General features: G+C 46.5%; 1 protein-coding gene and 1 long non-coding RNA gene across 2 annotated transcripts; both read left to right on the top strand.

Annotated features, from left to right (window-relative positions):
* Nucleotides 1-747: 747 nt before the first annotated feature.
* Nucleotides 748-19943, top strand: LOC120555337. The gene is made up of 3 exons (XR_005638687.1): nucleotides 748-1466; nucleotides 1774-1853; nucleotides 19908-19943. It is a non-coding gene; the product is annotated as an uncharacterized LOC120555337 (long non-coding RNA).
* Nucleotides 19944-24239: 4296 nt separating this feature from the next.
* Nucleotides 24240-25609, top strand: LOC120555324 (replication factor C subunit 2-like). The gene is made up of 4 exons (XM_039793987.1): nucleotides 24240-24356; nucleotides 24544-24898; nucleotides 25187-25316; nucleotides 25480-25609. Exons 2-4 carry the CDS (start codon nucleotides 24550-24552, stop codon nucleotides 25607-25609), a joined length of 609 nt encoding a protein of 202 aa, XP_039649921.1. The 5' UTR covers nucleotides 24240-24356; nucleotides 24544-24549.
* The last annotated feature ends 28 nt before the right edge of the window (nucleotides 25610-25637 follow it).

The raw sequence follows: 25637 nt of genomic DNA, 5'->3' as shown, positions 1-25637 counted from the left end.
TTGCGGTAAATAAAAAAAAAAATCAACAAATACAAATAGTTTATTTATTTAAAAGTCCGAAAAGTAACTTATTTTTCAATGACATTCCCAGTCACACTGGTAAGAATTGCTTTCCGTTGTTAATATGTACTTAAAGACAATTCTGAAATGCAAAATAATAGAATGTTATTCATGTGATATAACATGCGATGAATTGTGATTGACTATAGAAATTTGGAGATTAATCGTGATTAAAAAATGAAGCGTTTGACAGCATATATATATATATATATATATATATATATATATATATATATATATATATGGTTTTATTTCAGAATAAAATCCTGTCTTTCGTTGGCTTGGGATATGGTTAGGCCAAAAAGCACTTGGTTATGGTTAGATTAAAAAATCTTGGGTTAGGTTGTAGGTTAGGCCACTTTATAACCTTAATCACTCAGACAGGAAATGGTTGTAATTGTGCTGATCATTTTACAAGATAACACTCATTGATGCGTCCACTCAAATGTTCACAGAGAGAGACACACACACACACACACACACACACACACACACACACACACACACACACACACACACAATTAAACAGACACATAATCAGATCTGTACACTTTATGAAAATTTTATTTTAACACTGCATTCAGTAATTAGTTCTAGCTGTTTTAAACTGTGGATTAACAGACATGTCTTCCACTTATTACAAAGACTAACAAAGTGTTTTCTTCTCTCTTTTCCCTCTTTTTATGGTTGTGCTGTTTAACTGTATCAGAGTAGATAACGATGTGATCCAAGTACACAAAACAGCCTTTGCCCTGTAGGTCTACTTCCATCAGCCGTTGGAAAGTAACCGGAGCATTTTTAAGTCCAAATGGCATTACCTTGAATGGTAGAGGCCACACCGAACCTGCCACTGAGGACTGAGGACTACTTCAAAGAGCTATGGGAGACTGCGCTAACTCCCTCCATCTCCCACTATTCCAGAAAATCTGTTTGAGTCCCCCCCACCCCCAGAGATTTCCACCAAAGACAGTGTTACTCCCTCCACTGTCCCTGTTACAACAGCTCCAGCTTGGCTTTCTCCAGCTCGGCTTTCAGAAATCTGGCACGGCCAAGTCTGTCAGATCCACTTATCCCGACCTTCTCAACAAGCTGCATTGCCAACTGGCAAAGACCAGCTCGGTTGAAGTGCCAGTGAGGAAGGAGCTTCCTGTAGGGGCCCAGCTCTCCCCAGACTGCAGCGGACCCCCTGCCCGCCCCACGGACTCTGCTGCAGCAGCAGCCCCAACAGCCAGACCAGCCCCTCCAGCATCAACTTTCCCCAGATTCCTCTGATCTGGCTGCAACCATGTGAGGGTCGCTGGACCCACAGCTGTTTGACCTCATCGCCGCCCACCAAAGTGCTGCCGCCTCCTCTTCCTCCTCCACCATTGCGCCCCTGATGGACACCACCCCGTCGCTGGGTTAGGGTTAGTATAACCATTTGATTTGTATAACCATTTTAAACCAGAAGGAATGCATGTTTCCGAGACACACACACACACACAGACGTACACACACACTCACTCTCACTCACTCACTCACTCACTCACTCACTCACTCACTCACTCACTCACTCACTCACTCTCTCTCTCTCTCACACTCTCTCACACACACTCTCTCTCTCTCTCTCTCTCTCTCTCTCTCTCTCTCTCTCTCTCTCTCTCTCACACTCACTCAACACTCACACACACACACAGAGACTAACAACGTGTGTTTCTCAATGTTTTCTAACAGGTGGTCTGAAATGCTTTTCCAGAAGAAGAACTGTCTTATGGAAGAGAGGAGGGGGGGGCTGTCCATGGTGCTGAAAATGGGTACTCACACACAGAGACACACACACACACACAACCATAGACACAGACACACACACAGAGACACACACACACACAGACACACGCACACACACACAGAGACACACACAGACATACAAACAGAGACACACACATACACACAGACACACACAAAGTGACACACAGAGAGAGAGAGAGAGACACACATACACAAACAGAGACACACACACACACACACACACACACTTTGAATCTAGCTGTTGCATTCCGTTTTACCCTTGGGGTGACAGCTTTACAATGTCGGCCAACACACAGTTGAGGATCATCAACATTTTCACACTTTGAACAGCTGTTGATTCCGAGATCGACGCATATGCTGCCAGCGGAACAGCATCCAACAGATTATTTCAAAGTGTCAGAATACACTCTTGGCATTGTAGATGGTTTTTATGATATTTTCAACTGAACTAGCTGTTGTTTTAGCGAATCCGCATATATGCTGCCAGCGGCATCCAACAGATTATTTCAAAGTGTAGACTTTCTGGCCGGCATTTGCTAGATGATTGCTTCAATGAAAACATTTTCACACTTTGAAACAGCGTTGGATTCGTGGATAGGCATATATGCTGCCAGTGAACAGCATCAACAGATTATTTAGTGTAAATCTTTTGCGCGCATTTGCTAGATGACATTGCGAATCCGGCTTTACAATGAAAACATTTTCACACTTTGAAACTAGCTGTTGGATTCGTAGCGAATGCGGCATATATGCTGCCAGCGGAACAGCATCAACAGATTATTTCAAAGTGTAACACTCCTTGAGCGGCATTGCTAGATGACATTGAAACTTTTGACAAATTTTTTCACACTTTGAAACTAGCTGTTGGTTCGTAGCGAATGCGGCATATATGCTGCCAGCGGAACAGCATCCAACAGATTATTTCAAAGTGTCAGAAACACACTCATTGCGAAGATTGCTTTACAATGCCAGAATGGCTAGACACACACACACCATGTGGTTCCAGTCTCGTCCAAATCTGGCCACCAGCTGGCTCCAATCGCATTGACGTATCTTGCTAATTTCACCGCATGCGGTGCATGCACCGATACATGGCATTTGCTTCAGTTAAACCGTTACGCCTCGCCGTATGAAAAAACAACACTTTGGTTCTTTTTATCATGAAAGAACAGCAAGTTTATTGTGAAGGTTCAAAACACCAAAGGACCCTACCTGTATGTGTGGGCTGTTACCATTGCAGAGATTGTTACCCGTACCAACATCCCATTTCATCCCTTATCCCTAACCTTAACCATTCTAGCACAGTGGTGCGTAAGCACAACTGTCATTATTTACAATGCTGGCTTCACAGTGCCAACCACCTGCTAGGAGATGCCAGACTAGCACCCACAGGTGAGGGCTGTTACCCCCAACCCCTTACCTAAACTTAACCATTCTAGCACAGTGGTGCCTAAACCCAACTGTCGTTATTTGCGCCGCTGACCTTACAAGGCCGGCTGGATAGGTGGCATTGTGCGAAGCCGACTTTACAAGGCCCACCCAGGGAGCCACCCATCGGCCCACAGAAAGGGGCTAACCTCCCCGGGCATACATTCAGGAAAAAGGGCCCACCTCAGCGCACCTTGACCTCCGGTCGGTCCCGGGAACCCACACTTAAGCCCCCCCGCTATGGCCACACTTAACCCGGCACGAAATATTTTCGTGCCCCTGGTATACCATTTCAATATTGCGAGGCCGGCTTTGCAATGGCGAAGTGAAATTGCTAGGCCGGCTTTACAATGGCGAAGTGAAATTGCTAGGCCGGCTTTACAATGGCGAAGTGAAATTGCTAGGCCGGCTTTACAATGGCGAAGTGAAATTGCGAGGCCGGCTTTACAATGGCGACATTGCGAGGCCGGCTTTACAATGGCGAAGCAAATTGCGAGGCCGGCTTTACAATGGCAAAGCGACATTGCGAGGCCGGCTTTACAATGGCGACGTGAAATTGCGAGGCCGGCTTTACAATGGCAAAGTGAAGTGCGAGGCCGGTAACTTACGCGTTTGAGGATCATCACTTGATGATGCGTGGCTATCACCCCTACCTAGTTCCCAGGTTGACGTTACATTTTCAAAGTGTCAAAAACACACTCCCTGCGAAGCCCGGCATTTGCTAGATGACATTGCGAATCCGGCTTTACAATGAAACACATTTTCACACTTTGAAACTAGCTGTTGGATTCCTTAGCGAGTATGGCATATATGCTGCCAGCGGAACAGCATCCAACAGATTATTTCAAAGTGTCAAAAACACACTCCTGCGAAGCCGGCATTGCTAGATGACATTCCGAATCGGCTTTACAATGAAACATTTTCACACTTTGAAACTAGCTGTTGGATTCCGTAAGATGCGGCATATATGCTGCCAGAAAGCATCAACAGATTATTTCAAAGTGTAGAAACACTCTTGCGAAGCCGGCATTTGCTAGATGACATTGCGAATCGGCTTTACAATGAAAACATTTTCACACTTTGAAACTAGCTGTTGGATTCCGTGGCGAATGCGGCATATATGCTGGCCGGAACAGCATCCAACAGATTATTTCAAAGTGTCAAGCACACTCCTTGAAGCCGGCATTTGCTAGATGACATTGGAATCGGCTTTACAATGAAACACATTTTCACACTTTGAAACTAGCTGTTGGATTCGTAGCGTACGGCATATATGCTGCCAGCGAACAGCATCCAACAGATTATTTCAAAGTGTCAGAAACACACTCATGCGAAGTTGCTTTACAATGCCAGAATGGCTAGACACACACACACCATGTGGTTCCAGTCTCGTCCAAATCTGGCCACCAGCTGGCTCCAATCGCATTGACGTATCTTGCTAATTTCACCGCGTGCGCGTTGCGTGCACCGATACATGGCATTTGCCTTCAGTTAAACCGTTACGCCCGCCGTATGAAAAACAACACTTTGGTTCTTTTTATCATGAAAGAACAGCAAGTTTATTGTGAAGGTTCAAAACACCAAAGGACCCTACCTGTATGTGTGGGCTGTTACCATTGCAGAGATTGTTACCCGTTACCAACATCCCATTTCATCCATTATCCCTAACCTTAACCATTCTAGCACAGTGGTGCGTAAGCACAACTGTCATTATTTGCAATGCTGGCTTCACAGTGCCAACCACCTGCTAGGAGATGCCAGACTAGCACCCACAGGTGAGGGCTGTTAACCCCAACCCCCTTACCTAAACTTAACCATTCTAGCACAGTGGTGCCTAAACCCAACTGTCGTTATTTGCAAAGCTGACCTTACAAGGCCGGCGGATAGGAATAGTGGCATTGCGAAGCCGACTTTACAAGGCCCACCCAGGGAGCCACCCATCGGCCCACAGAAGGGGCTAACCTCCGGGCATACATTCAGGAAAAAGGGCCCACCTCAAGCGACCTTGACCTCCGGTTCGGTCCGGGAACCCACACTTAAGCCCCCGCTATGGCCACACTTAACCCGGCGCGAAATATTTTCGTGCCCCTGGTTACCATTTCAATATTGGCAGGCCGGCTTTTGCAATAGAAGTGAAATTGCTAGGCCGGCTTTGCAATAGGCAGTGAAATTGCTAGGCCGGCTTTGCAATGGCGAAGTGAAATTGCGAGGCCGGCTTTACAATGGCAAAGTGAAGTGCGAGCCCGGTAACTTACACGTTTGAGGATCATCATTCGATGATGCGTGGCTATCACCCTTACCTAGTTCCCAGGTTGACGTACATTTTCAAAGTGTCAAAAACACACTCCTTGCGAAGCCGGCATTGCTAGATGACATTGCGAATCCGGCTTTACAATGAAACACATTTTCACACTTTGAAACTAGCTGTTGGATTCCGTAGCGAATGCGGCATATATGCTGCCAGCGGAACAGCATCCAACAGATTATTTCAAAGTGTCAGAAACACACTCATTGCGAAGATTGCTTTACAATGCCAGAATGGCTACACACACAAACACCATGTGGTTCCAGTCTCGTCCAAATCTGGCCACCAGCTGGCTCCAATCGCATTGGCGTATCTTGCTAATTTCACGCGTCGCGGTGCATGCACCGATACATGGCATTTGCTTCAGTTAAACCCTTACGCCTCCGCCGGTATGAAAAACAACACTTTGGTTCTTTTTATCATGAAAGAACAGCAAGTTTATTGTGAAGGTTAGAAACACCAAAGGACCCTACCTGTATGTGTGGGCTGTTACCATTGCAGAGATTGTTACCCGTACCAACATCCCATTTCATCCCTTATCCCTAACCTTAACCATTCTAGCACAGTGGTGCGTAAGCACAACTGTCATTATTTACAGTGCCAACCACCTGCTAGGAGATGCCAGACTAGCACCCACAGGTGAGGGCTGTTACCCCACAACCCCCTTACCTAAACTTAACCATTCTAGCACAGTGGTGCCTAAACGCAACTGTCGTTTTTTTGCAAAGCTGGCCTTACAATGCCGGCTGGATAGGTGGCATTCGCGAAGCCGACTTTACAAGGCCCCCAGGGAGCCACCCATCGGCCCACAGAAGGGGCTAACCTCGGGTGTACATTCAGGAAAAGGGCCCACCTCAGGCGCACCTTGACCTCGGTTCGGTCGGGAACCCACACTTAAAGCCCCCGCTATGGCCACACTTAACCCGACGCGAAATATTTTCGTGCCCTGGTATATCATTTCAATATTTGCGAGGCCGGCTTTGCAATGGCGAAGTGAAGTTGCGAGGCCGGCTTTACAATGGCGAAGTGAAGTTGCGAGGCCGGCTTTACAATGGTGAAGAGTGCGATGCGGCTTTACAATGGCGAAGTGAGAATTGCTAGGCCGGCTTTACAATGAAGTGAAATTGCTAGGCGGCTTTACAATGTGAAGTGAAATTGCTAGGCGGCTTTACAAATGGAGAGTAAGAATGCTAGGCCGGCTTTACAATGGCGAGAGCTGAATTGCGAAGCCGGCTTTACAATGTGAAGTAAATTGCGAGGCCGGCTTTACAATGTCAAAGTGACATTGCGGGCCGGCTTTACAATGGCGACATGAAGTGCGAGGCCGGCTTTACAATGGCAAAGTGAAGTTGCGAGGGCGGCTAACGTTTGAGGATCATCCTTAGATGATGCGTTGGCTATCACCCCTTACCTAGTTCCCAGGTTGGCGTACATTTTTCAAAGTGTCAAAAACACACTCCTTACGAAGCCGGCATTGCTAGATGACATTGCGAATCCGGCTTTACAATGAAACACATTTTCACACTTTGAAACTAGCTGTTGGATTCCGTAGCGAATCGGCATATATGCTGCCAGTGAAACAGCATCCAACAGATTATTTCAAAGTGTCAGAAACACACTCATTGCGCGAAGCTGGCTTTACAATGCCAGAATGGCTAGACACACAACACCATGTGGTTCCAGTCTCGTCCAAATCTGGCCACCAGCTGGCTCCAATCGCGTTGGCGGTATCTTGCTAATTTCACGCATCGCGGTGCATGCACCGATACATGGCATTTGCTTCAGTTAAACCCTTACACCTCGCGCTATGAAAAACAACACTTTGGTTCTTTTTATCATGAAAGAACAGCAAGTTTATTGTGAAGGTTAGAAACACCAAAGGACCCTACCTGTATGTGTGGGCTGTTACCATTGCAGAGATTGTTACCCGTACCAACATCCCATTTCATCCCTTATCCCTAACCTTAACCATTCTAGCACAGTGGTGCGTAAGCACAACTGTCATTATTTGCAATGCTGGCTTCACAGTGCCAACCACCTGCTAGGAGATGCCAGACTAGCACCCACAGGTGAGGGCTGTTTACCCCCAACCCACCTAAACTTAACCATTCTAGCACAGTGGTGCCTAAACCCAACTGTGCGTTATTTGCAAAGCTGGCCTTACAAGGCCGGCTTGATAGGTGGATTCGTGAAGCCGACTTTACAAAGGCACAGGGGAGCCACCCATCGGCCCACAGAAGGGGCTAACCTCGGGTATACATTCAGGAAAAGGGCCCACCTCAAGCACCTTGACCTCGGTCGGTCCGGGAACCCACTTAAGCCCCCGCCATCGGCACTTAACCCGGACGAGAAATATTTTCCCGCCTGGTATACATTTCAATATTGCGAGGCCGGCGCAATAGGCGAAGTGAAATGCGGGCGGCTTTACAATGGCGAAGTGAAGTTGCGAGGCCGCTTTACAATGGCGAAGTGAAATTGCGGCGCTTCTGTTGCGGGCCCTTTACAATGCAGTGAAATTGGGCCTTTACAATGGCGAAGTGTGCGGGCCGGCTTTACAATGGCGAGGTGAAGTGCAGGCCGACTTTAAAGGGAAGGAAATGCAGCGGCTTTACAATGGCGAGTGAAATTGCTAGGCCGGCTTTACAATGGCAAAGTGAAATTGCGAGCGCTTTACAATGCGAAGTGAGTGCGGGCCGGCTTTACAATGTGAAGTGAAATTGAGCGGCTTTACAATGGCAAAGTGAAGTGGGCCGGTAACCCGTTTGAGGATACTGATGATGGCTATACCCTACCTAGTTCCCAGGTTCATTTTCAAAGTGTAAAACACACTCCTTGCGACCGCATTTGCTAGATGACAGGAATCCTTCAATGATTTGATGCTTGTCTAGCGAGTTATCAGCCTTTTCCGCATTTGCAGATCATGAATGCTTTACAATGAAACACATTTTACACTTTGAAACTGCTGTTGGATTCGTAGTGAGCGGCATATATGCTGCCAGCGGAACAGCATCAACAGATTATTTCAAAGTTAGAAAACACTCATTGAAGATTGCTTTACAATGCCAGAATGGCTGAACACACAAACACCATGTGGTTCCAGTCTCGTCAAATCTGGCCACAGCTGGCTCAATCGCATGGCGTATCTTGCTAATTTCACGCTGCGTGCATGCACCGATACATGGCATTTGCTTCAGTTAAACCCTTACACCTCGCCTATGAAAAACAACACTTTGGTTCTTTTTATCATGAAAGAACAGCAAGTTTATTGTGAAGGTTAGAAACACCAAAGGACCCTACCTGTATGTGTGGGCTGTTACCATTGCAGAGATTGTTACCCGTTACCAACATCCCATTTCATCCCCTTATCCCTAACCTTAACCATTCTAGCACAGTGGTGCGTAAGCACAACTGTCATTATTTACAATGCTGGCTTACGTGCCAACCACCTGCTAGGAGATGCCAGACTAGCACCCACAGGTGAGGGCTGTTACCCCCAACCCCTTACCTAAACTTAACCATTCTAGCACAGTGGTGCCTAAACCCAACTGTTCGTTATTTGCAAAGCTGGCCTTACAATGCCGGCTGGATAGGTTGGCATTCGAAGCCGACTTTACAAGGCCCCCAGGGAGCCACCTGTCGCCCACAGAAGGGGCTAACCTCCGGGTATACATTCAGGAAAAGGGCCCACCTCGGCACCTTGACCTCCGGTCGGTCCGGGAACCCCCATAAGCCCCCGCTATGGCCACACTTAACCCGGCCGAAAATATTTTGCGCCCTGGTATCCATTTCAATATTACGAGGCCGGCTTTGCAATGGCGAAGTGAAATTGCTAGGCCGGCTTTACAATGGCGAAGTGAAATTGCGTGCACGGCTTTACAATGGTGAAGTGAAATTGCTAGGCCGGCTTTACAATGGAGAGTGAAATTGCGAGGCCGGCTTTACAATGGCGAGTGAAATTGCGAGGCCGGCTTTACAATGGCGAAGTAAAGTGCGAGGCCGGCTTTACAATGTAGCGACATTTGCGAGGCGGTTTACAATGGCGACGATGAAATTGCGAGGCCGGCTTTACAATGGCAAAGTGAAGATTGCGAGGCCGGTAACTCCGTTTGAGGATCATCACTTGATGATGCGTGGCTATCACCCTTACCTAACCCTAACCTAACCTAACCCTAACCCTAACCTAACCCTAACCCTAACCTAACCCTAACTAATAGCCTAACCTAACCTAACCCTAACCTCCCTTTACAATGGCAAGTGAAATTGGGGCAGGCAACTACGTTGAGGATCATCATTGATGATGCTTGGCTATCACCCTTACCTAACCTAACTAACTATTCTAACTATTTTAACCTAACCTAACCTAACCTGCTAGGAGATGCCAGACTAGCACCCACAGGTGAGGGCTGTTACCCCAACCCCTTACCTAAACTTAACCATTCTAGCACAGTGGTTCCTAAACCCAACTGTCGTTATTTGCAAAGCGACCTTACAAGGCGGCGTGATAGGTGGCATTGGAAGCCGACTTTACAAAGGCCCACAGGGGAGCCACCCATCGGCCACAAGGGGCTAACCTCGGGCATACATTCAGGAAAAGGGCCCACCTCAACGCACCTTGACCTCCGGTCGGTGGGAACCATTAGCCCCCGCTATGGCCACATACCCGGCACGAAATATTTTCGTGCCCTGGTCCTAATTTCAATATTGCGAGGCGGCTTTGCAATGGCGAAGTGAAATTGCTAGGCGGCTTTACAATGGCGGAGTGATGAAATTGCTAGGCGGCTTTACAATGGCGAAGTGAAATTGCTAGGCGGCTTTACAATGGCGAGTGAAATTGCTAGGCGGCTTTACAATGGCGAAGTGAAGTGCGAGGCCGGCTTTACAATGGCGAAGTGAAATTGCTAGGCGGCTTTACAATGGCGAAGTGAAATTGCTAGGCCGGCTTTACAATGGCAGTGAAATTCGAGGCCGGCTTTACAATGGCGAAGTGAAGTTGGGGCGCTTAAATGGGAAGTGAAGTGCGGCGGCTTTACAATGGCGAAGTGAAATCGAGCCGGCTTTACAATGAAAACGAATTCGAGGCCTCAATGGGTGGGAGGCGGCTTACAATGGCAAAGTGAAGTGCGAAGCGGCCATTACGTTTGAGGATCATCGAATGCGTGGCTATCACCTACCTAGTTCCCAGGTTGGCGTACATTTTCAAAGTGTCAAAAACACATCCTTGCGAAGCCGGCATTGCTAGATGACATTGGAATCGGCTTTACAATGACATTTTCACACTTTGAAACTAGCTGTTGGATTCGTAGCGTAATGCGGCATATATGCTGCCAGGGAAAGCATCAAACAGATTATTTCAAAGTGTAGAAACACACTCCTGAAGCGGCATTTGCTAGATGACATTGCGAATCGGCTTTACAATGAAACACATTTTCACACTTTGAAACTAGCTGTTGGATTCCGTAGCGAATCGGCATATATGCTACAGCGGAACAGCATCAACAGATTATTTCAAAGTGTCGAAACACACTCCTTGCGAAGCCGGCATTTGCTAGATGACATTGCGAATCGGCTTTACAATGAAACACATTTTCACACTTTGAAACTAGCTGTTGGATTCCGTAGCGAATCCGGCATATATGCTGCCAGCGAGAACAGCATCAACAGATTATTTCAAAGTGTCAGCAACACTCCTTAGCGAAGCGGCATTTGCTAGATGACATTGCGAATCGGCTTTACAATGAACCATTTTACACTTTGAACTAGCTGTTGGATTCTTGCGAATCGGCATATATGCTGCAACGAGAACAGCATCAAAGATTATTTCAAAGTGTAGAAACACTCATTGCAAAGCTGGCTTTACAATGCCAGAATGGCTAGACACACACACACCATGTGGTTCCAGTCCGTCAAATCTGGCCACCAGCTGGCTCAATGCGGTGGCGTATCTTGCTAATTTCACGCATGCGCGGTGCATGCAGCGATACATGGCATTTGCTTCAGTTAAACCCTTACGCCTTCGCCGTATGAAAAACAACACTTTGGTTCTTTTTATCGGAAAAGAACAGCAAGTTTATTGTGAAGGTTAGAAACACCAAAGGACCCTACCTGTATGTGTGGGCTGTTACCATTGCAGAGATTGTTACCCGTACCAACATCCCATTTCATCCCTTATCCCTAACCTTAACCATTCTAGCACGGTGGTGCGTAAGCACAACTGTCATTATTTACAGTGCCAACCACCTGCTAGGAGATGCCAGACTAGCACCCACAGGTGAGGGCTGTTACAACCCCCTTACCTAAACTTAACCATTCTAGCACAGTGGTGCCTAAACCCAACTGTCGTTATTTGCAAAGCTGGCCTTACAATGCCGGCTGGATAGGTGGCATTGCGAAGCCGACTTTACAAGGCCCACCCGGGAGCCACCCATCGGCCCACAGAAGGGGCTAACCTCGGGGTATACATTCAGGAAAAAGGGCCCACCTCAAGCACCTTGACCTCCGGTCGGTCCGGAACCCACACTTAAGCCCCCGCTATGGCCACACTTAACCCGGCACGAAGTATTTTTCGTGCCCGGTCTACCATTTCAATATTGCGAGGCCGGCTTTACAATGGCGAAGTGAAATTGCTAGGCCGGCTTTACAATGGTGAAGTGAAGTGCTAGGCGGCTTTACAATGGAAGTAAAGTGCGAGGCGGCTTTACAATGAAGCGACATTCGCGAGCCCGGCTTTACAATGGCGAAGTAAAATTGCAGGCCGGCTTTACAATGGCAAAGTGACATTGCAGGCCGACTTTACAATGGGGGTGAAGTTGCTAGCTTTAAAGGAAAGTGAAGTTGCAGGCCGTGCCGTTTGAGGATCATCACTGATGATGGTGGCTATCACCTTACCTAGTTCCCAGGTTGGCGTACATTTTCAAAGTGTCAAAACACACTCCTTGCTTGAAAGCCGGCATTTGCTAGATGACATTGCGAATCCGGCTTTACAATGAAAACACATTTTCACACTTGAAACTGTTTGGATTATGCAAGAACTAATTATTGGTGACGCCATTTGCTAGATGGAGCTTACAAGAAATTTTGAACTTTGGATAGGATGGAAGCATCAAAGATATTAAATGAAAAACCTAGAATAAGAATTCACACGAAACGGAACAACTTTCAAAGTGTCAGAAAGCCACTCATTGCGAAGATTGCTTTACAATGCCAGAATGGCTACACACACAAACACCATGTGGTTCCAGTCTCGTCCAAATCTGGCCACCAGCTGGCTCAATCGCGTGTGGCGTATCTTGCTAATTTCACGCTGTCGGTTGCATGCACCGATACATGGCATTTGCTTCAGTTAAACCCTTACACCTCGCCGTATGAAAAACAACACTTTGGTTCTTTTTATCATGAAAGAACAGCAAGTTTATTGTGAAGGTTAGAAACACCAAAGGACCCTACCTGTATGTGTGGGCTGTTACCATTGCACAGATTGTTACCCCGTACCAACATCCCATTTCATCCCTTATCCCTAACCTTAACCATTCTAGCACAGTGGTGCGTAAGCACAACTGTCATTATTTACAGTGCCAACCACCTGCTAGGAGATGCCAGACTAGCACCCACAGGTGAGGGCTGTTACCCCAACCCCTTACCTAAACTTAACCATTCTAGCACAGTGGTGCCTAAACCCAACTGTCGTTATTTGCAAAGCTGGCCTTACAATGCCGGCTTGGATAGGTGGCATTCGCGAAGCCGACTTTACAAGGCCCACCCGGAGAGCCACCCATCGGCCCACAGAAGGGGCTAACCTCCGGGTATACATTCAGGAAAAAGGGCCCACCTCAAGCACCTTGACCTCGGTTCGGTCCGGGAACCACACTTAAGCCCCCGCTATGGCCACATTAACCCGACGCGAAATATTTTCCGTGCCCTGGTCTCTTTTCAATATTGCGAGGCCGGCTTTGCAATGGCGAACTGAAATTGCTAGGGCCGGCTTTACAATGGCGAAGTGAAATTGCTAGGCGGCTTTACAATGGCGGAGTGGAATTGCTAGGCCGCTTTACAATGGAAACGAGAATTCAGGGTGACTTTACAATGGCGGCATTCGAGGCCGGCTTTACAATGTGACAAAATTGCGAGGCCGGCTTTACAATGAAGCGAATTGCGAGGCCGACTTTACAATGGCGGGTGAGTGCAGGCCGGCTTTACAATGGCAAAGTGAAGTGCGAGGCCGGCAACACGCGTTGAGGATCATCACTTGATGATGATGGCTATCTTATACCTAACCTAACCCTAACCCCTAACCTAACCTAACCCTAACCTAACCTAACCTCCCTAACCCTGTTACTTTAACCCCTTACCTAAACTTAACCATTCTAGCAAGTGGTGTAAACCAATGTGTTGCAAAGCCTTACGCTTGGGTGTGAAGCCGACTACAAGGCCCGGGACACCCATGCAGAGGGCTGGGATAATTGGAAGGGCCTGTTGCTGTGGTGGAACAATTAAGCCCCCTGGCACTTATTGCTAGTGTTGGCCGGCTTCAATAGTGGTGCACTTCAAGTAAATGCGCTATGGAAGTGAGTGCAGGCCTACAATTAAGTAAATTCGGCCGGCTTTACAATGGCGAAGTGAAATTGCGAGCCCGACCTACACGTTTGAGGATCATCCTTGATGATGCGTGGCTATCACCCTTACCTAGTTCCAGGTTGACGTACATTTTCAAAGTGTCAAAAACACACTCCTTACGAAGCGGCATTTGCTAGATGACATTGCCGAATCCGGCTTTACAATGAAACACATTTTCACACTTTGAAACTAGCTGTTGGATTCCGTAGCGAATCCGGCATATATGCTGCCAGCGAACAGCATCCAACAGATTATTTCAAAGTGTCAGAAACACACTCATTGCGAAGCTGGCTTTACAATGCCAGAATGGCTGAACACACACACCATGTGGTTCCAGTCTCGTCCAAATCTGGCCACCAGCTGGCTCAATCGCATTGGCGGTATCTTGCTAATTTCACGCATCGCGGTGCATGCACCGATACATGGCATTTGCTTCAGTTAAACCGTTACGCCTGCGCCGTTATGAAAAACAACACTTTGGTTCTTTTTATCATGAAAGAACAGCAAGTTTATTGTGAAGGTTCAAAACACCAAAGGACCCTACCTGTATGTGTGGGCTGTTACCATTGCAGAGATTGTTACCCGTACCAACATCCCATTTCATCCATTATCCCTAACCTTAACCATTCTAGCACGGTGGTGCGTAAGCACAACTGTCATTATTTACAATGCTGGCTTCACAGTGCCAACCACCTGCTAGGAGATGCCAGACTAGCACCCACAGGTGAGGGCTGTTACCCCCAACCCCTTACTAAATTTAACCATTCTAGCACAGTGGTGCCTAAACCCAACTGTCGTTATTTGCAAAGCTGGCCTTACAAGGCCGGCGGATAGGTGGCATTCGCGAAGCCGACTTTACAAGGCCCGCACGGGAGCCACCCATCGGCCCACAGAAGGGGCTAACCTCCGGGTATACATTCAGGAAAAGGAGCCCACCTCAGGCACCTTGACCTCCGGTCGGTCCGGGGAACCCACACTTAAGCCCCCAGCTATGGCCACACTTAACCGGCACGAAATATTTTACGTGCCCTGGTCTCATTTCAATATTGCGAGGCCGGCTTTGCAATGGCGAAGTGAAATTGCTGAGGCCGGCTTTACAATGGCGAAGTGAAGTTGCTAGGCCGGCTTTACAATGGCGATAGTGAATTTGCGAGGCCGGCTTTACAATGGCGGTGAGTGCGAGGCGCTTAATGCGAGTGGGGCCTTTACAATGGCGAAGTGTAATGAGGCGCTTTACAGAATGAAATGAGGCGGCTTTAAATGCAGCTGGGCCGGCTTTGGCGGTGAATTGTAGGCCGGCTACAAAAGTGAGTCCGGCCAACACTTGAGGATAGAATGGCACCACGCTACATTTCAAAGTTAAAACACACTCCTTAGCGAAGCCGGCATTTGCTAGATGACATTCCGAATCCGGCTTTACAATGAAACACATTTTCACACTTTGAAATTAGCTGTTGGATTCCGTAGCGAATCGGCATATATGCTGCCAGTGGAACAGCATCCAACAGATTATTTCAAAGTGTCAGAAACACACTCATTGCAAAGCTGGCTTTACAATGCCAGAATGGCTAGACACACACACACCATGTGGTTCCAGTCGTCCAAATCTGGCCACCAGCTGGCTCCAATGCGCATTGGCGGTATCTTGCTAATTTCACGCATGCGGTTACATGCACCGATACATGGCATTTGCTTCAGTTAAACCCTTAACGCCTCGCCGTATGAAAAAACAACACTTTGGTTCTTTTTATCATGAAAGAACAGCAAGTTTATTGTGAAGGTTCAAAACACCAAAGGACCCTACCTGTATGTGTGGGCTGTTACCATTGCAGAGATTGTTACCCGTACCAACATCCCATTTCATCCCTTATCCTAACCTTAACCATTCTAGCACGGTGGTGCCGTAAGCACAACTGTCATTGTTTACAATGCTGGCTTCACGGTGCCAACCACCTGCTAGGAGATGCCAGACTAGCACCCACAGGTGAGGGCTGTTACCCCCAACCCCCTTACCTAAACTTAACCATTCTAGCACAGTGGTGCCTAAACCCAACTGTGCGTTATTTGCCAAAGCTGGCCTTACAAGGCCGGCGGATAGGAGTGGCATTTGCGAAGCCGACTTTACAAGGCCCGCCAGGGGAGCCACCCATCGGCCCACAGAAGGGGCTAACCTCCGGGTATACATTCAGGAAAAAGGGCCCACCTCAGCGCACCTTGACCTCCGGTCGGTCCGGGAACCCACACTTAAGCCCCCGCTATGGCCACCTTAACCCGACGCGAAATATTTTGCGTGCCCTGGTTCCATTTCAATATTGCGAGGCCGGCTTGGTAAATGCAGAGTGAAGTGCGGCCGGCTTTACAATGGCAAAGTGAAGTTGGGCGGCTTTACAATGGCGATAGTGAATTTGCTGGCCGGCTTTACAATGGCGAAGAGAATTGCGAGCGAGTGGGCGTTGTTTTTGCCCTTTACAATGGCGAAATTGATTGCGAGGCCGGCTTTACAATGGCGAAGTGAGTCGGCTTTAGAAAGTGGTGAGGCGGCCAACACATTTTTGAGGATCATCATTGATAGTGGCATCACCCACCGTCCAGTGGTACATTTTAAAGTGTAAAAAACTCGGAAGCCGGCATTGCTAGATGACATTGCGAATCCGGCTTTACAATGAAAACATTTTCACACTTTGAAACTAGCTGTTGGATTCCGTAGCGAATGCGGCATATATGCTGCCAGCGGAACAGCATCAACAAAGATTATTTCAAAGTGTCAGAAACACACTCATTGCGCGAAGCTGGCTTTACAATGCCAGAATGGCTGAACACACACACACCATGTGGTTCCAGTCTCGTCCAAATCTGGCCACCAGCTGGCTCAATCGCATTGGCGGTATCTTGCTAATTTCACGCATGCGGTGCATGCACCGATACATGGCATTTGCTTCAGTTAAACCGTTACGCCTGCGCCGTTATGAAGAAAACAACACTTTGGTTCTTTTTATCATGAAAGAACAGCAAGTTTATTGTGAAGGTTCAAAACACCAAAGGACCCTACCTGTATGTGTGGGCTGTTACCATTGCAGAGATTGTTACCCGTACCAACATCCCATTTCATCCATTATCCCTAACCTTAACCATTCTAGCACAGTGGTGCGTAAAGCACAACTGTCATTATTTGCAATGCTGGCTTCACAGTGCCAACCACCTGCTAGGAGATGCCAGACTAGCACCCACAGGTGAGGGCTGTTACCCCCAACCCCTTACCTAAACTTAACCATTCTAGCACAGTGGTGCCTAAACCCAACTGTCGTTATTTGCAAGCTGACCTTACAAGGCCGGCTGGATAGGTGGCATTCGCGAAGCCGACTTTACAAGGCCCACCCAGGGGAGCCACCCATCGGCCCACAGAAGGGGCTAACCTCGGGTATACATTCAGGAAAAGAGGCCCACCTCAGGCACCTTGACCTCCGGTCGGTCCGGGAACCCACACTTAAGCCCCCCGCTATGGCCACACTTAACCCGTACGAAATATTTTACGTGCCCTGGTATCTACCATTTCAATATTAAGGGCCGGCTCTGCAATAAAGCGAAATTGAAATTAGAGGCCACTTTTCAATGGCAAAGTGAAATTGCTAGCGGCTTTACAATGGCGAAGTGAAGTGCTAGGCCGGCTTTACAATGGCGAGTGAAGTGCTAGGCGGCTTTACAATGGCGAGTGTAAGTGGAGGCCGCTTTAAGGAAATTAGTGGTTTTGAAAGTGAAGTGCAGCGCTTTACAATGGCAAAATTAATGCTTTGAGGATCTATATGCACTGGCTTTTCAAGTAAAAACACACTCCTTACGAAGCCATTTGCTAGATACATTCGAATCGGCTTTACAATGAGACACATTTTACACTTTGAAACTGGCTGTTGGATTCCGTAGCGAATCGAGCTATATGCTGCCAGGGAACAGCATCCAACAGATTATTTCAAAGTGTCGAAACACACTCATTGCGAAGCTGGCTTTACAATGCCAGAATGGCTAGACACACACACACCATGTGGTTTCGTCTCGTCCAAATCTGGCCACCAGCTGGCTCAATCGCATTGGCGGTATCTTGCTAATTTCACGTGCGGTGCATGCACCGATACATGGCATTTGCTTCAGTTAAACCCTTACGCCTCGCCGTATGAAAAACAACACTTTGGTTCTTTTTATCATGAAAGAACAGCAAGTTTATTGTGAAGGTTCAAAACCACAAAGGACCCTACCTGTATGTGTGGGCTGTTACCATTGCAGAGATTGTTACCCGTTCCAACATCCCATTTCATCCCTTATCCTAACCTTAACCATTTCTAGCACGGTGGTGCGTAAGCACAACTGTCATTATTTGCAATGCTGGCTTCACGGTGCCAACCACCTGCTAGGATATGCCAGACTAGCACCCACAGGTGAGGGCTGTTACCCCAACCCCTTACCTAAACTTAACCATTCTAGCACAGTGGTGCCTAAACCCAACTGTCGTTATTTGCAAAGCTGGCCTTACAAGGCCGGCTGGATAGAGTGGCATTGGCGAAGCCCGACTTTACAAGGCCCGCCCAGGAGCCACACAATACGGAAGCCAAAAGGGGCTAACCTCCGGGTATACATTCAGGAAAAGGGCCCACCTCAAGCGCACTTTGACCTCCGGTCGGTCCGGGAACCCACTTAAGCCCCCGCTATGGCCACACTTAACCCGGCAGCGAAATATTTTGGTGCCCTGGTATCTCATTTCAATATTGCGAGGCCGGCTTTGCAATGGCGAAGTGAAATTGCTAGGCCGGCTTTACAATGGCGAAGTGAGAATTGCTAGGCCGGCTTTACAATGGCGGGTGATGAAGTGCGAGGCCGGATTTTACAATGGCAAGAAGTGAAATTGCGAGGCCCGGTAACCACGTTTAGAGGATCATCCGATGATGGTGGCTATCACCCTCCTAGTTCCCGGTTGACGTACATTTTCAAAGTGTAAAAAACACACTCCTTGACGAAGCCGGCATTTCTAGATGACATTGCGAATCCGGCTTTACAATGAAACCACATTTTCACACTTTGAAACTAGCTGTTGGATTCCGTAGCGAATCGGCATATATGCTGCCAGCGGAACAGCATCAACAGATTATTTCAAAGTGTCAGAAACACACTCCTTGCGAAGCCGGCATTGCTAGATGACTGCGAATCCGGCTTTACAATGAAACACATTTTCACACTTTGAAACTAGCTGTTGGATTCGTAGCGAATCGGCATATATGCTACAGCGGAACAGCATCAACAGATTATTTCAAAGTGTCAGAAACATACTCCTTGAAGCCGCATTTGCTAGATGACATTGCGAATCCGGCTTTACAATGAAACACATTTTCACCGAAACTGCTGTTGGATTCCGTGCGAATCGGCAATATGCTGCCAGTGGAACAGCATCAACAGATTATTTCAAAGTGTCAGAAACACGGTTTCGCTTCATGCAGAGGGACGTGAAGAGGGGGCTGTCCATGGTGCTGAAACAGGTGCGCAGACAAACAGAGAGACACACACAGAGACACACACACTCTCACACACACACACACACACACCACACAAACAGAGAAACACACACAGAGACACACACACACACACACACACACACACACACACAGAGACACACACACACACACACACACACACACACGGAGACTAAGGTGTGTTTCTCTGTGTTCCCTTACAGAGGTGGTCTTCTCCAGAAGAAGCACCTGGCCATGCTGATGCAGAGGGACGTGAGAGAGGGGGCTGTCCTGTTGCTGAAACAGGGAATGCAGCACAGACCGCACAGACAGACAGACAGGCGCACACACAGACACACACACACACACACACACACACACAGAGACACACTCACTCTCTCTGTCACACATACTCTCACACAGACACACACAGAGACACACAGACACACACTCTCACACACACAGAGAGACACACACACAAAAAGACACACACACACACAGAGACACACACACACACAAACACACAACGGAGACTAAGTGTGTTTCTCTGTGTTCCCTTACAGAGGTGGTCTTCTCCAGAAGAAGCACCTGGCCATGCCTGATGCAGAGGGGCGTGAAGAGGAGGGGGCTGTCCATGTTGCTGAAACAGGACGCACACAGACAGGGAGGCACACACGCACACACACACACACACACACACACACACACACACACACACACACACACACACACAGGAGACACGGTAATGCATTTCTTATCTGGCTATAATGTGCGAGTTTTAACATGATTTGATTGAATTGTATTCCCCATTTTTCTGATGCAGAGCATCAGCTACTCTTCCTGGGGTCCACTCAAAACATGAAACATTACATTTTCAGACAAAACTAAACTATAAAAATTTGACCTTTTCAGTCAAAAAAGGCTTAATATTAAAAGCAGTATATTTAGTATTCTTTCATTGCCTATGTACATGTACAAACTTCTCTCAGGTCTTAGTAATATATAATAGTTTCACAATAAATGCCTCCAGCACTGCGCGCTGAATGGTGTTTTTGCCCCCATCGGCCCCTTTCATGCAAGCTCGCGACCGTTGACTTCAAGGCACCTGCGTTTTAACCCAAACCCTAACCATAACCAAGTCTGTCATGATGCATTGTTATCGACTGCTTTTTTCAGACTTTGCTATTTTTGTAAGTTTCCCTCTATGTGCTGTTTATTAACTTAAATATCTACTGGCGACTAATTATGATATTGTAATTTGATACATTATATTGGTCAATGCTTGGCTAGACACCTAAATATGGACATACAAAGAGCCCCGTTTTCATGCATGAATAACAGTGTGTGTTTTAAAGGAGATTAATGCCGCGTAAAAGCAGCATAATACTACAGATTGATGCGCGTAAAAAATAGCATAGCAGTACAGTAAACAATCAGGCGGATTACAGTTTTGCGGTAGCAGAATTTCTTTTCTTCCTTCCTAACCTATTCCCAAAGGTGGCTGAGCAAGGTCCAATGGCAATGCGTACGGCGGCTACGAAATCAGCTCCTGTCCATCTACAAACTGGACCCACTAAGAAACAAGGAGGAGGTGAAGTTGAAGATCAAGGACCTGAGCGGACACATAGTCTGCCACCCTTTGTGGCGGGTGATGCCAAAACTATTCCAAGAGTGTTTGTGTGAGGGACCAGGTCATAAAGTAAGTTATATTGTTTAGTTAATAGGAAAAGCCACCACCCATATATATTATTTATTTCATTTAATTTAATTGCACTATAACAGTTCATGTTCATTAAAATGTGCATTGCTTTATGTTGTTAAATGAGTCACTGTTCTTCCTGCACTCAGGCATTGTAGTAGAAACATATTGTTGCTCCCTTCTGCCACAAGAGGGAGTATACCCTTAAGTGGGCGCTTCTGTCAGGAGTAAACAGAGTCAAAGCATGTACATTGTATAGTAGTGCTAACAGCAAACGCTGGACAGAAATGTGTTGACAATGTACCAATGTCTGTGTATTTTGCAGGTAAGAAAACATAAAATGGTTAATAAGCAGATGTGTAGCATGTTGTCAGGAGATTGTAGTGATGGTGGGAAGAGTTGGCCTATATTCCGACTGTGTATGTTGAAGTGACACGTAACTTTTGTTGTTAGCCATGTAAATGTAGCAGCTAGGCTAACTTTTTCTGGGACCCAGTGTTGCTATATTTTCTGTGTGTTTGAAATGCTTTTGCCCAACTGTGAATACAGTCATGATGAAATCGAGAGCCACAGTAATAGTTTGAGTAATATGTATTTGTTAGTTAGTTAGTTGGAAGCAGGTTTTGGTTAACTGTCAGGAGCAAACAGAGTCAAAGCACATATTGTAGTGCTAAGAGCAAATGCTGGACAGAAATGTGTTGACAATGTACCAATGTATGTGCTAACTTCCTCCATCTCCACTATTCCCACAGTGAATAATGGTACTGAAGCATGGAGACCACATGGAAATATGGAAATGCTGCTCATTTGCGATGATGTCCTGGCCCAGGGGTCTGATAAAACTCTTTTTGAGTTCCCACCGAGATTTCCACCAGAGATGGTGTTACTCCCCGGCCTTCACTGTCCCTGTTACAATGCATGCAAATTCCTGCCAAACTGCAGGAACAGTACCTTTAAAAACAGGAGCGGAGCTAAAAGTGAAGATTCACATGTCGAACCCGGCTCAGACGCAGGCGAGGACAAGCACATGTTTTCGAATTCCCCAGCCGCTGCCAGTTTGTGGCAACATCAAAATGGAAGGGGGCAGCGATGTCTTTGTGCAGGACTCCAGTAACAACGGGACGTTTGTGGGCCGTATCCTGATCGATAAAGACAGGAAGCTGACCACCGCGACCGGCGTGCTCACTCTGGATGAACAAGCGCAACAAAGTTTTGTCTTCATTGACCTGATGTCAACTGATCAGTACAGTTTACCCAACAGTACGTAACATCAGTGTTGTCCCATTAAAGATATAATGAAATATTTACTAAAATGTGAGGGTGTACTCACTTTTGTGAGATACTGTAAAGTAGCCCATATGAGCTTATTAGATGTATGTGAATTAATTTAGCCAGTCTCCTACATACCTTGTCCACCAGCGGGAATTGGGCAATTCATTTTTCCCAAGGGCCACATGAGAAACAGGGACTGTTGTGGAGGCCGGACCAATAGCTTAAATTCTGCTCAATATTAATTTTATGTCAGGCGACACATTCTCAAACGTCTCTTTTTTCTGTGTAGGGGATATTAGGCGCAGCAGAGTCCACAAACACTCTCTAATAAACTCCCATTCAAATGGTTTACTGTTTTGGCGATTTTGCAGTTTGTCCTAAAGCTGGTCTGACTGCTGCATACCTGGATGCCTTGTTGCTGCAGCTTAACTAATAAAGCTTCAGATGTCAGTGCACTCATCAGTCAAGTCATTTTGAGGGATAACAGCTCATTGCGATCCGCTAACGTCTCCTACTCAGTTTGCCGACACATCCAGGTCCGTAAGCAGTTACCAACCGGACTAATGCATCCATGGGTCCGACGCATAGATATATACAGATATATACATATATATCCTTCTATGGGTCCGACGGTGCGACATTGCAGTTCTTCTTCTACTTCTTTTTAACAGCGACTTGCAACCAGAGAAGGAGCTGCATACGTTCGCACAAAATAAAGACTGCTGGTGCATTCAGGGTGCATTACGGTCTATGGGCTGGTGCAGAATGATAGAGCTCTGGTCTGGTGTAGTCATTCCGGGCGCGATTTTTTTTCTTCCTTTCGGTTTTTTTTTTTACTCAGTAACGGATGCAATTTGTAATGTAGCGGAATACAATCCTTCACTCAAAATGTAATCAAGTACATTTTAAAATACCGATTTGAAAAACTACTTGAAAAATACAAAATACACAACAAAACTACTCAATACAGTAACGTGAGTAAATGTATTTCGTTACTCTTCACCGCTGTATATAAAATAGTAATAGTTCTTTTTTTTCTCAGAAAGTAATAACTGAACTTATTTAAATAATTACATTACATGTTATTTAGCGGACGCTTTTATCCAAAGCGACTTACAATTGCTATAGATCAGAGGTCAGCAACTGGAGCAACTAGGGGTTAAGTGTCTTGCTCAGGGACACATTGGTTGATGTATCGCAGTGGGAATCGAACGCAGATCTCCCACACCAAAGGCATGTGTCATATCCACTGCGCCATCACCACCACAATCTATAATACATTATAGATTGTGTTCAGGGTACCCTCTTTGGGTGGAACATTTGAAAAACAAATCCAGGTATTTACCTATTGCAATTACAACAGGAAACACACTCTGTAATAGCACAATATAGAATAAATATTTTAAATAGCACAAATCCTTCATCAAACAAACAAACAAAGACACACTAAAGTTAATCAAATGATTACACTATACGAAGGGATGCTGAGGCGGCTGAGGAATCAAAGTGGAAATTTAAGCGTCATTGGACTTATTTAATTAATATGTTATTGCAATTAACATATTTTTTGTTATTATAGAACACCCCTGCTCAAGTGTCCCACCTTTCCACTGGAGATCATTTGGAGGAGCAGCTAGCAAGTTGTGAAGAGAAAGTGCTGGCCAAAATCTCTGTTTTTTGGGATGAGGAGTCAACGTCTTCAGTTTGTTTGTTTCACTAATTCATCTTTTTTTTCTCACATTCAACTGTACTTCTTTAAATAATATATTATAGAATGTGTTTATATGTACAGTTGTATGAGATACAACTGTATGAATATAGATCACATGTAGCTGAGTTAATTGATTAGTAAATTATTTTTCATTTAAATGAACTGTTTTATTTTCTAGGAACCCATGGCGTATGTACGGCCCCTTTTATTACCTTCCAACCCGAGACCGGACAAGCGGCCAAATTTATTTAAATGGAGCTTGATTCCAACCCAAAGGACCCCACTGCACCCCATCCCCACCGAGTCTGGAACCCCAGACGATGAGGAAGCTGAACAGGAGAAGGACGAGGAGGATAGGTACGAGCATCATGCTGAGATCCTGACAGTCGAGTGCAAGCAGCAGAAGCCGGTAGAGAAGTGGGTGGAGAAATACAGGCCTGTCAAACTGGGACAAATTGTGGGGAACAAAGCGACATTGAGTCGTCTGGAATTGTTCGCCAGAAAGGGAAACGTCCCCAACATCATCATAGCAGGTTAGATAGTTTAAATATATGTTTAAATATATGTTTAATAATCTCGTTTTGTAGAGTGTGTAGAGTTTTGAAAACTGTGTCCAAGCAATGAAAAACAAACTAGAGTTTGGTCCACAATCTGAAATTATTTTAAAAGGTTAGAGACTTTACAATATTGTGTGTGTGTGTGTCTCTGTGTGTGCGTGTGCATGCGTCTGTGTGTGTGTGTGCATGTGTGTGTGTGTGTGTGCATGTGTCTGTGTGTGCATGTGTCTGTGTGTCTGTGTCTGGGTGTGTGTTGTTGTGCAGGTCCTCGAGGAACAGGGAGAACCACCAGCATCTTGTGTTTGTCCCGGGCACTGCTGGGAGCATCGATGAAGGACGCTGTGCGCAGCTGCGCCCAAGAGCCTACAACAAGAAAGAAACGCCAAGTCAGAGCGTAACAAACCATACAAGACCAGGGCACCCTTCGGCCCGGACCATGCGAACAACACGGTCATTTAAACTGGGAGAGATTGATCAGCAGACGGTTAGCCATCGGGTTGGTTTGTCAGGGCCTTAACACACACTGACTTTAACAATGTTTGCTGTTGTGTCTTTAGGGGACTTGATGGTGTTAGGAGAAAAATCAAGGTGTTTGCTCAGCAAAAAGTCGCGCTGCCGAAAGGAAGACAAAAAATCCTCATCCTGGACGAAGTCGACAGGTCTGACAACAAGCTGCAATTTGGTTAGGGGGGTTAGTGGAGTCTGGTGGAAATAT

The sequence above is a fragment of the Perca fluviatilis genome, unplaced genomic scaffold, assembly GCF_010015445.1.
Source record: "Perca fluviatilis unplaced genomic scaffold, GENO_Pfluv_1.0 PFLUV_unplaced_scaf_8, whole genome shotgun sequence".
In the NCBI taxonomy this organism is placed as follows: Eukaryota; Metazoa; Chordata; class Actinopteri; order Perciformes; family Percidae; genus Perca; species Perca fluviatilis.
The sequence above is the reverse complement of the archived record's forward strand: the minus strand, read 5'-3'. Positions and strand labels throughout refer to the sequence as shown.

Excerpts from the sequence above, each read along its gene's own strand:
- LOC120555324 (XM_039793987.1), top strand. The coding sequence starts at position 24,550 with ATGGCGTATGTACGGCCCCTTTTATTACCTTCCAACCCGAGACCGGAC. Across the intron at positions 24,899-25,186 it reads CCCCAACATCATCATAGCAG|GTCCTCGAGGAACAGGGAGA; the intron begins GTTAGATAGTTT and ends GTTGTTGTGCAG. Across the intron at positions 25,317-25,479 it reads AAGAAACGCCAAGTCAGAGC|GGGACTTGATGGTGTTAGGA; the intron begins GTAACAAACCAT and ends TTGTGTCTTTAG.